Below are 12,086 nucleotides of genomic sequence, written 5' to 3' on the forward strand. Positions count from 1 at the left end.
TTTTCCTCCTTTAGAATTCACTATGTTGTAATACATATTTGTTCATTTTCAGTCTTCTCTTTGGATGGAAACCATCCAACTGGGTAATTTTAAAAAATTGTAGCTGAGCAACATAGTTTACTTTTTTTTTTTCAGAGAATTGGATAACTGTCATCTTGCTTGAGTATCTTTTACAAAGGGACCTGTAAATTCATTGAGAATGTGCTCAGTAGGGAGGATAAGGTCATTAACAAGCGTGAAAACTCTTGGGCATTGGTGTAACCACTTCTGTGGTCACTGGTTGGTTTTCAGAGTTGCCAGGCTATTGCAGTATCTTCTTGGGTTGGTAGGAATAATTCTGACAGAAAAATAGGCAACCCTGGGATGACAATGGACTTCAGCCCAGCCATGCTCTGCTGCCCTGAATCCTACAGATTAACCCAGGTGACCTTGTCTCTCTCTCTCTCTCTCTCTCTCTAGGGCTGGTTGTGTGAACTGCTCCGCTGGAAGGAGAACCCCAGCCCAGAGAACCGCACCCTCTGGGAGAACCTCTGTACCATCCGTCGCTTCCTAAACCTTCCCCAGCATGAGAGGGATGTGATCTATGAGGAAGAGTCAAGACATCACCATAGCGAGCGCATGCAACATGTGGTCCAGCTTCCCCCTGAGCCAGTGCAGGTCAGCGTCCCCTTCCTCCCCTAACCTGAGCACAGCTTTTGATGCCAGAAACTGTCAAGGGTCAGAGGGGCACACCACACCACCTCCCATTGAAAGGTGTCTCATGCCATGTCTTCAACGACAGCGGACCCTGTTCTCACTGTGGGCACATCATGTGTGTGCATGAGTGTGTGTGTGTGTATTTGCACACACGTGCACATGTTCACTTGGAGAAAAATGAGTGAGTCAAATCCAAAGGCAGCTGCTTTCCTGAGTGTCTTACTTGTGGGATTGTGAAACCAGAGCACTTGTGGAGGATTAAATCTCCCAATCAGAGAACATAGTTCATAGTTTCCATCATTTTCTACAGAAAAAACTCTGAAGTCGCTAATAAATTAATCTAAAATCCCTGAAGGAATGTTTGATTTGGCTGAGGAAAAGAAATATCCACAGGAGCTAGAGAATACCATTGAACTAAACTGAATCTTTGAGATACATTACGATAGGTTCTTAGAATTTTAAGATGAGTGCTTGCTGGTTTTGGTTTCCTGTCTTTTAGAAATCTGTGTTCATTTGGGTTGCATGTTTTGTTTGGTTAGTGTTTTCTCTCATTGAGAGAAGTAATATTTTTCTGAAAGCAATTGAGTTTAGCTTCTGGGTCTTGTATTAGTCTAAAATCAGTGACTTTCAGGAAGAAATATTAACTAGGTTAATATCCCAAATTTTGACCTCTGAGAGTTTGCCCTCAAATTTTTTGATAGGTTTTGAGATTTGTCACACTGTCCAATACCAGCAGTCCCGGCTACCACCAAAGAGGACCCTGCAGGGCTTCTGTCTGAACCTCCTTTTGTGTAGCAAGAAGGGAGCAGGAATGCATGCATGTGTGCATGTGTGTGAAGAATAGAAGAGAAGATGAGGAGAATGAAGGAAGGGTCGGGTGCATTTCTTGATCAAGATATCAAAGGAGAGGTAGTGAAGGACTTGGCAAAATGTTCTTCCCTGAGGTTTCCTTGTCTCCTTTCACTTCCATCTCATCCCACATGCCTGGGGGAGAAGCCAGAAGTCAACGGGTCCATTATATCACTTATCATCCAAATACTGACATCTCAGTCAGTGCTTTCATGCTGTCATTGGTCAGTTTCCAAAGTCACAGAGTGAATTGCCCAAATGATTAGACTCATGAAATCATACAGCTAGAAGCAATCTTTTAACATGGTCACTGTGAACTCAGAGTGGATGGGTGATAAGAGTACACAGCTAAGCAGTGGAGCCCACTGTCCTGGTCCTGGACTTGTGGTAAGGGCAACTCCTTTCCCAGAGGTGAGCCCCAGGACTTACCCTTCATAGCCCACCTTCCTGCTTCCCTCTCCTGTCCTTTCCTGGCTGGGGCCTCATCCAAACACGAGGGCACCTTCCTACAGATAATTAGACAAACATGCTAAGTCACAAAGAGCATTGTTTTTAGATTTTGAAATTTAGTAGAAATTAGTAGAATTAGTAGAATTTAAAGAGAGAGCTAGTACAGATTTGTCAAGTTTCTCTTTCTTTTTTTTTTATAAGACAAAACCTTCCTCTCCTTATGTTCTGTTTTTTTTTTTTAAAGATTATTTATTTATTTATTTATGAGACACACACACACACACACACACACACACAGAGAGAGAGAGAGAGAGAGAGGCAGAGACAGAGACAGAGGCAGAGGGAGAAGCAGGCTCCATGCAGGGAGCCCGATGTGGGACTCAGTCCCTGGACTGCAGGATCGCGCCCTGAGCTGAAGGCAGATGCTCAACCGCTGAACCACCCAGGCGTCCCACATCAAGCTTTTCTTTTGGAGAAGACATTGATTTGAAAAATTTAAGGGGAGCTCCAAGTTACTATCCATATCATTTCCTAAAATAAAATACTTTTTAATATCAACAAATTAATGAAAAGGATAGGCTCAGACAAAAGATCTTATAAACTATATAAATTCACTCAGAAGAAAAACTCACTGTCACCCTTGTTTTTCTTGTTTTGATGTGAACTAGTCAAAACCTCTGTGTTGAACCAGTACAGGCCAACGACTGCCTTCAGCGAACCACCAACTTTGTGTGGACCTTGCATTCATGGTCCATCTTAATTCACCTAGGTGAAGTGGAAATAGAACAGGAATGAAAAACTGATTTATTGTAGACATTTAGAGCATCCAAATTTTATCATAAGATGGTGACGAAGTTGGAAATTTAGAGAAGTTTGAGATAAAAATACTAAAACCATTATAACTGAGGACCATCCTTCATTTGGATGATGGTCCTATACATTTCTTTCTCCATTCTTTGTTTAGAACTTCTCATCTCTATGAGGTCCCTATATGTAGGAAGCTAAGAGGATTTTTAATATATAATATTCTAACTGACCAGTTTGAGTAAAGTAAATCTTAGAGGCAGACTGCCAATTGATTTATGAGTTTTATTATCTTTTATGTTAGTATGTCTAAACAGGAGTATGTGCTAACAATATTTAATGGCTAAGAAAGAGTCTGCCTATAATTTTCCTTTTCAGTTTTAAGTACCTCTTGGCTTTTAACATTCACTTCTGATATCACTGAGAGAATTCACTTATTTTATAAAAGGTTATCCCTATCACTCAGATCTTAGCCAAAGAGTTTACAAATAAGGTGATTTTCTCTACATTGGCTTTGCCTTGGCCATTGACCTTGATCCTATAACTACTGTGAAATTCTTCAATCTGTTACCTTTCTTTCTTTCTTTTTTTTTTTTTTTTTACATCGTGCCTGTCTCAGTGACACTGCTTTGAAATGCTGCATTTGTCAGCAAAAAGCTTTGAATTAATTTTATATTACAGTCATGATATAAGAAATGAAGAAAAATAAATGGATTGTTGTCAGAACTCTTGAGATTGGAGAATACAGTTGGCACAGCCTCTGCCACTTAGGAACGACTGTATTTTAATAAAAGATCCCAAACTACCAAGAAGTGTCTGTAATTGTGCGAAAGTTAAGCCACTGAACTCAGGGTTAAGATTCGTTTGTGCCCTTATATCAACTAAAATTTTAGGGAGATACAATTATTTACATGTTGTAGAGATTTTATGTAGGGTAATACTAGTTTGATATTGTGACGTTTTGCCTAGTTAGGCAGAAAATGCACCATTTTTATAAAGTTGCTAAATATAGGTGAAATCAGTGATTATGAAGAGCTGCTGATGTATGCAGCATGTTGAAAAGCATGCAGAAGTCCACTCCACTTGTGGTTAATGGAGGGTCCTATTTAAATTTCTTTAAGTAGTTAGGGTATACTATTCCTCAGTTTTTCTGAAATGTTAAAGATATGAACCATTGTGCATAACTATGCAGCAGATTAATCTGTTGAATTCAAAGTCTGCATCGATGTACTACATAGAGGAAGGAGCTTCATAATCACCCCGGCCCATTCAGTGTTTTCTGTGATCTGAGAAGTCCCTTAGAATCTGTACCTCTTTCCTTAAGAAGAGAGGAAAGTTTTCTTGCCTTTTGTTTGCAAAGAGTTTATATATTGTTACATTGCCTGCAGTTGTGTTTCTTTATTTTTAAAGCTGCAAAGCGTTTTAAAAATTTAAGCCCTTAAACTTAAAAAATGAAGCCCTTCCTTTAAAAATGAAGCCCACCCTTCATAATCAGAAAATTTGACATGAAACCCCAATTTTGTGTAACAATGCAAAAAATCAGATCTGACCCACTCCCATGGCCAGAGCTGATACGCAGTACTCCCATCCCGCTGCAAGACGCCCGTTGCCCAGCCTGTTTTTGTGCACACACATCCAGTCCACTTCATTTGTTCAGACCTTGTCATGTCACTCTGCCCCTGGAAGGCTGCCTTGCACATGTGACTCCAGCTCTACACCCAAAGGTGCCAAACCAAAGCTGCAGGTGCCTTTGCCTCCTATGGTTCTGATTTCCTCCATGGTAGTCCTATATGCCATTTATTTTGATAATTCTGACACCGAACAGAATGCTTTGCATGCTTACCAAGAAATGCACGTTTGATGGAAGTTCCCTTCAGAGATGAAGCTAGGTTATGGTTGAGACCAAGTTGGGTTTTGGGCCACTGAGAGGTGCTGGTAGCCCCAAGACACTGTGGTCCTGGAAGAATGGAGTGTTTCCTCCTTAGGGATCCAGACGTCTCCAGGTGAGGTCCAGCTTTGATGTCATATTGAGGTACCTGCTTTCTCCAGTTTTCTTTCTGGTATTCTAAATCTCTTTAGAAACTCTCATTTAAATCTCTGCTGTGTCAGGATGCCTGGTGGGCTCAGTCTGGAGCATGTGACTCCTGATCTCAGGATCATGAGTTCAAGCCCCACAGTTGGTGTAGAGATTATTCCAAACAAACAAAAATCCCTGCTGTGTAGAAAGTGACTTTCAAGACTGAACACACGTTAAAATGAGATGCATCTTTACCATGACCCTCAGTGGGGGTAATATTGCCTTTAGGGAGTGAAAATGGATTCTTGAGGAGCATAGATTGCTTTACAATGGTTTGTGGCCTTCCAAAGGGACACAGTATGTGAAGAGATATTCAGTATTTCTGGAATTAAAATTTCATGAAGCAGGGGAGATAATTAGGGGGAAAATGCCTAAAAAATTTCCTTCAGAGGTTAAGTATGAAAAAAAAAAAACCACTGATAAACATAATGTTTTTGGTCCTTGTATAGATAGCACAAAGAAGAACAATAGAGGTGAGATGACATGGGAAACTAAAACATTCCGTGAAAAGGATGATATAAATTCTACTTGTTCGTGCCAGAAGGTCAGAGACCAAATTATTTCTCATGGTTATAATGATTTTCCCGCTAGTGGTTATTATGACCTGAGGCCCAATGGTGAATGGATATCCTCAACTTAGAATCAAAAACTAGTTAGGTCAGGGTATTCATTATTACCAACTCCATTTTACAGTTGGAAAGACTGGAGCAGAGACATTGAGCCTTGCTTGAAGCCAGAATCGCCAGCTGAATGAAAACACAGGCATGTTTGGCGTCCAGTCTTTCCTCTGACCGCACTCCCCTTTTAATGCAGAGAGAAAAAAGGACATTGCTCATGTTATGACTAGGTCACTGAGTGGGGTTGATTGGGGAGCATTTGCCAAATTGTTCATGTCTGTGTCGTTTGCGCTTTATTGCTTTATTATATTTCCACCACAGCGTTTCCATGGCTTATTTTGTAAGTTCAGGAATTCTGAGCTTGCTGCTGTGTGGTTTCCTGACAAGTACTTGTTTTAAAATTCCATGCTGTACACTGAGTAAGAATGTGAGACCTGGTGGGTGACAGCTGACACCAGCATTGTACCTCTGCTCATCTGGATTGCTGCCCACTCAAGGGAATTCTCAGCATTTTCGAAGCCAGCGGTTCCTTGTCACTGGTATCAAAGAGTAGTTCTCAACCAGGGGTGACTTTGCCCTTCATGGGATATTTGGCAGCGTCTGGAGACATTTTCAGTTACTATAGCTTGGAGATGCTACTCGTATCTACTGGGTGGGGCCAGAATCCTGCCATATACCCTGTAATGCACAAGACAGCCCCCTAAAAAGAAAAAAAAAGAAAGAAAGAAAGACCTGTCTGTCAAAACTGTCAGAAGAACTGAAGTGGAGACACTCTGGAATACATATGCCATTAACTGTCTAACGGCATAAGACTAAAAAAGATAAAAGTACATGTGAGGCTGATTCTGTTTTTCCGATATAAAATTTGGGAATAATAATAACAACGAGGGGATCCCTGGGTGGTGCAGCAGTTTAGCGCCTGCCTTTGGCCCAGGGCGCGATCCTGGAGACCCGGGATTGAATCCCACGTCGGGCTCCTGGTGCATGGAGCCTGCTTCTCCCTCTGCCTGTGTCTCTGCCTCTCTCTCTCTCTCTCTCTGTGTGACTATCATAAGAAATAATAATAATAATAATAATAATAATAATAATAACAACAACGAGGACAATGATGGTGTTGGTGATGATTCTTCTTCCTTGGCAGCAGTTAGCCTTTTGGGGTGTGAGGTTCTCAAAATGTGAGATTTTTTTTTTTTGTGTGTGTGTCTTGCCTTCTTTAAACCTTATGAAAAACCAAATGGGAGGGTGGTTTTTATCTACTCTCACCATGTGAAGAACTGAAGCCAGAGACGTAACCTGCTCAAAGTGATACCTTAAATCCACACTTGTCTACCTTTAGAGTCTGACTTTTCTCTGTGTGCTGGACAGAACTGCCAACCAACATGCAGAAGCCAGTGTTCCCCGAACGCTTACTAGTAGCTGTCCGATGCTATGCGAAGAGGTTGACATACATCATTTAACTTTTAGTCATTCTATCAGATAGATTTAGTTTTGTGAGCTTTCTTCTTTACTGGAAATTTATTTATTTATTTATTTATTTATTTATTTATTTATTTATTTATTTATTTATTTATGATAGTCACAGAGAGAGAGAGAGAGGCAGAGACACAGGCAGAGGGAGAAGCAGGCTCCATGCACCGGGAGCCCGACGTGGGATTCGATCCCGGGTCTCCAGGATCGCGCCCTGGGCCAAAGGCAGGCGCCAAACCGCTGCGCCACCCAGGGATCCCCTTTACTGGAAACTTAAACACAGTGAAACCTATCACTCGGAGTTTGATGTCAAAGAACAGAGGTGACTGAACTTGCCACTTTTCGTCCAGCTTTTTTTTTTTTTTTTAAGATTTTATTTATTTATTCATGAGAGATACAGAGAGAGGCAGAGACACAGGCAGAGGGAGAAGCAGGCTCCATGCAAGGAGCCCCATGTGGGACCCGATCCCGGGTCTCCAGGATCACGCCCTGGGCTGAAGCCGGCGCTAAACCGCTGAGCCACCCGGGCTGCCCTCGTCCAGCTTTTTTGAGACACTGTAGGATGGGATTCTGACTGCTAATGTCTCAGTGTACTTGAAATCTCTCTTTAAGCTGTGCAGTTTCAGTCCTGCCTTTCTACTCTGTCTATATGGGCTGTACTTGCTTTCTGAATTTGTTTCCAAAAGAACAACTTGTAAGAAAAAAATGAAATAGGCTAATTAATTCATCAGTTAAGGATGTTTGCAAATCTCTAACCAGGTTACTAGAATTTCTCCCCTCTTGGCTTGGGTTTGTTACAAGCTCTCATTCAAAGTGTGCTAAGGTCGCTCCAGAGTATTGAAACCCTTTTCCAGTCCCGAGGAGAGAGGCAAATGAACACTTCACCATTTTTAATAACATATCGTGGCAGTTAGTTTATAAGCAGGTCCTCACGTGGGAAAACCCTGAGTCCCTGACCATCCACGAGGAGCCACACTAGCTTTTTTTCTTATTAACATTATGGGATCCTGCATGTATTTATTCAACTTGAAGAGTATTATTCATTTCCAATGTTATCAGTTAGCTTTTCACCATGTTCAAAGTTTTCAATTTGTTATTCAGGAATATAAAGAGAATATAAAGAGATTTGGAGGTCATTTGCAACCATCTCTTTTTTAAATTGTAGACAAAGGGGTATTTCCATTTTGGGACCATTTTCTACAAAATATAATGAACAGGGTTTTTTTTTCAGTGATGATGTCAGAAAGTTGAAGGAGCTTCTTAGAGCTGGTAGCTAACCTAGTAGATTAGATGTTAGCTGTGGCTTTGTTCTTTTCTAGAGATTTAGACAAGTTGCTTGCCTGCTTTTTTATAAAGTTCTTAAAGTTTTGGGGTTTTGTTTTTTGTTGTTGTTGTTGTTTTGTTTTGATATTGCAAGACAGGAATTCCAGCTTAATAATCAGAGATATATTAAGGGAAGTTGAGAGTGATAGAACTTCCTAAAAAATTCAAATGTAGGACTATGAATATGGTTAGGTTTCTCTAATCCTGGGAATTCAGCATTCATAGAAATTCACGGGTTCATCCTCTCCTTTGCTAACCTCATTGTAAGATACCTCTTCCATCTGATTCCTTCTGTTAGCAAGCTTTTCTTCCCATCATCATCTGATTTATCATGTTTATCTTTGTCAATCGTATAACTTATATTTACTACTCATAGTTTCTCTGAATTATAATTCTTCCTCTTAAAACCTTGGCGTGCTCATGACTTCTACTCTGCTTCACGGCTTTTTTCTATGCCTTTACGAAATCCAGCTTCTTTGCCCACTCTATATTTACTACTACTTTAAATTTTCATAACAGGGAAATTGACTGGTTCACCTTATTCTCATGAAGGCAGATTGTCTTGACATTTAATTTCCAAACAGTACTGTGAATGCTTAATTTAGAAGGCATTGCCTTTTAAAGGAAGAGATCTGTTGGGGGAAAATGTTAGAATGAACTCAAGAAGAATGGAAAGTAGAAAGGTAACTGGGAATAGACCATCTGCAGGTAACTTGTGAGTGGGCTGCCCTTGGGCCAGGAAGTTAGAGCCTTTTAGTAGATCATGGCTCCTATGACCCTGCATTTATCAAGAATGATTAACAAGTCTCATATAAAATTCTCTTATCAAGGGAGATTTATATGACTTTTTAAATGTGAAATGCTATAAACATGTAAGGAGTAGGAAACAAATGCCCAAGATTGATTTTAAGTTCTATATATATCCAAAGTATTAAGCCTTTTTGTTGCAGTTTTTCTTACATTTATCATGTACTTCTTCTGTGTGTGTTCAGGCACTGTGCTATAGATACGGATAGAAATTAAACTTAGAATTTTATAGTAATCTGGGTCTGCCTATTTCTTTCTTTAAAGTGGCTTCAACAATTTACCAGGCTTATGATTTTAATAATTGGAGTTAGCCTACTGCTTCTCATTCTTCATTGGGTTGTTTCTAGTGTTTTTGCCAAGCAGAGCTCTCCCTATGAGTGGCTGAACTTTAATAACACACCACCTTCCAAATTAAACGTCCAAGGTTAGCTTTTGGTTGGAAGTGAGCTTTCAAACAGCTGGGTTCCACTTCTTCCAGTCTTTTCCTGCCCTGTGGGAACATAGAGAACCTTGGTTTCTTTAGTAGCTTGCTCTTCTATAATTGCAACGTTTCTTTAAATAATAGCCTAATTTTGATATTTTGTATTTTTGAGAGGCAACACAGTCCCTTCAGTCCATGCTGTTGGTTACTGATACACTCCTCATTTTTTTAGATCCTAAAACTGAATGGAAGGCACTTTGCCTAGCCTTACTCAATAGGTAGAAGGAAGAAAAGGCATAAGCTGTGTCGTTGCCATTGGTACAAATGCTTCTCATTGATACAAGTGTCTGCAGAGTCCAGGACTCCCAAATCGCTCAAAGCACTACTATAAATTATCTTCTTTTGTGTCTGTTTTTTAAAGTTTGGGGATAGAAGGATTCTCCTTGTACTCATTGTCATAGTCTTTTTCTTCTACTGATAAAAATGAAACCAGATGTAAGACAAAACCTTTAGTACCTTGGCCTTTTGTTGATGTTCTGATAGGAAAATAAGACTAAAATATAATACTTTTGAACATAAAGCTTAGTTGTCTTTTTTTTAAATATTGCTATGGGATCTGTTAGGGGATGTTCTTGCTATTCATCTACTAGCCAACTCAATGTGGCTATTTTCTTTCTTTCTCCTCTCTTTCCTCCTACCCTCCTTTTTTTCTTTTCAGTAATCTGAAACACTTTTTTTTTTTTTTTAATCTGAAAGAACAGGGGGCAATGGCTAACTTTGTGAAGGGGTAAACTGGTTAAATATGACCAATGTGGAGCAAATTGAGAAAGAAGGAGACAATATAAATAGACAAAGATAGTGCATTAGAATGTGTCTTCCCTTCCCCCACCCACAAAAAACAACAGCAAACTTAAGCTGAAATTAAGGCATTTGTGGATATTGATGTGTGATTATTCTAATCAAGGGCCTCATTGCACTTCCTCTGTGAGAAGGAAAATACATTTCTTTTTTTTTTTTTTTTAATTTTTATTTATTTATGATAGCCACACAGAGAGAGAGAGAGAGGCAGAGACATAGGCAGAGGGAGAAGCAGGCTCCATGCACCAGGAGCCCGACGTGGGATTCGATCCCGGGTCTCCAGGATCGCGCCCTGGGCCAAAGGCAGGCGCCAAACCGCTGCGCCACCCGGGGATCCCCGAAAATACATTTCTTTATATTTGTATAGATACCTAGTCAAGTCTGGCTTTTGGTGAAGATGATTAAAATTGATTAATAAAACGGTTTTCAGGCCTCAAGTTATAGACATGATTGAGAAGGCTATTTTTATTCTCATCTTTTTACTTACTTATTTAACAAATATTTGTTTAGCTCCTTCAGCATGCCAGGTATTAATTCTAGGTACCACATGTGCAACAGTGAATAAAACATAAAAGATTCATGCATATATTGAACAGTTTTGTCCTTCACTCAGAGTTGCATTTTTTTAAACAGATTTCATTTTGCCTTTGGCTATTTACCTTAATCTAGAATTCAGACTATGATTTAGTGAAATCCATAGGTTCTATTTCTTTCTCTGATGCTGACTTTGGGTGCCATCTCTTTGATTTTTCTAGCTGTTTCCCAGATGTACTGGATAATATCTTTAAAACATGTTGAGCTTCTCAAAGATGATACTACTTTAAAATGGTTTTTTGAAAGTATCAAAACAGACTTTCCTGAAATTATTCTCTAGAGTCTGAAGTGATCTACATAGTTCTAGAAAGAATTACATATGCAGATTACTGATTGAGTGCCATTTTAAAATGTGGTTTTGGTGGAAAACAAATGGATAATAAGTGTGTCCACTCCACCTTAATTTCTCCCCGACCACACACAGACACTTGTTTTTTTTTGGTCATGTTCATTCTCTCTAACTTGGGTGACTTCTCCAAGTAGCAACCCTATTACTTGGTAGTGGGGTATGGGCTACTTCATTGTTAGTACTTGAACCGAGCCCTTCAGTAAACCACCTGGCTCACTGGGCATGTGTTGATAAAGCTGTGGTCCTTGGAGGGTCAGGTGTTTCTTAACAATGAGCTATTGGTACAGAAAAACACATGCTGTTCTAGGACCATGAAAGCCTACTTCCCATTTTCTCCTTAAATTTTTTACCAGATTATTTCTCATTCATAGGTAATTGTTGGTTTGAAAGGTATTCATCATCTTTTCAGAAGAAACAGGTATGAACATCTACAGAGAGGGACCTCCCCTGTGGATGAAATTCTCATTTTTTATCATTTGACTAGTCGAAGCAGGGGTGTTAATTTCACATACTTGGATTTGGGCCTAATCACTTAAACAGTTTATAAATCTGGGAGATGGTTGCAGGGTATGAGGGTGGCTTGGAAAGCCCAGTCGCAGTTGCCTTTTTTTTTCTTTTTAAGATTTTGTTTATTTATTCATGAGAGACAGAGAGGCAGAGACATAGGCTGGGGGGAGGCAGGCGCCCTGTGGGGAACCTGATTTAAGACTTGATTCCTGGACTCCAGGATCACGACCTGAGCCAAAGGCAGACACTCAGCCACTGAGCAACCCA

General features: G+C 40.0%; 1 protein-coding gene across 2 annotated transcripts in view; it reads left to right on the forward strand.

The window, feature by feature from the left end:
• The window catches only part of SATB2 (SATB homeobox 2), a 187,454-nt gene that overhangs the window by 150,190 nt on the left and 25,178 nt on the right, over nt 1-12,086 (forward strand). For both annotated transcript variants that reach the window (XM_072742826.1, XM_026002597.2), the window contains exon 11: nt 460-657. In XM_072742826.1, coding sequence (XP_072598927.1) covers nt 460-657 — 198 coding nt within the window. The remainder of the gene's footprint in view (nt 1-459; nt 658-12,086) is intronic.

The sequence above is a fragment of the Vulpes vulpes genome, chromosome 16, assembly GCF_048418805.1.
Source record: "Vulpes vulpes isolate BD-2025 chromosome 16, VulVul3, whole genome shotgun sequence".
Classification (NCBI taxonomy): domain Eukaryota; kingdom Metazoa; phylum Chordata; class Mammalia; order Carnivora; family Canidae; genus Vulpes; species Vulpes vulpes.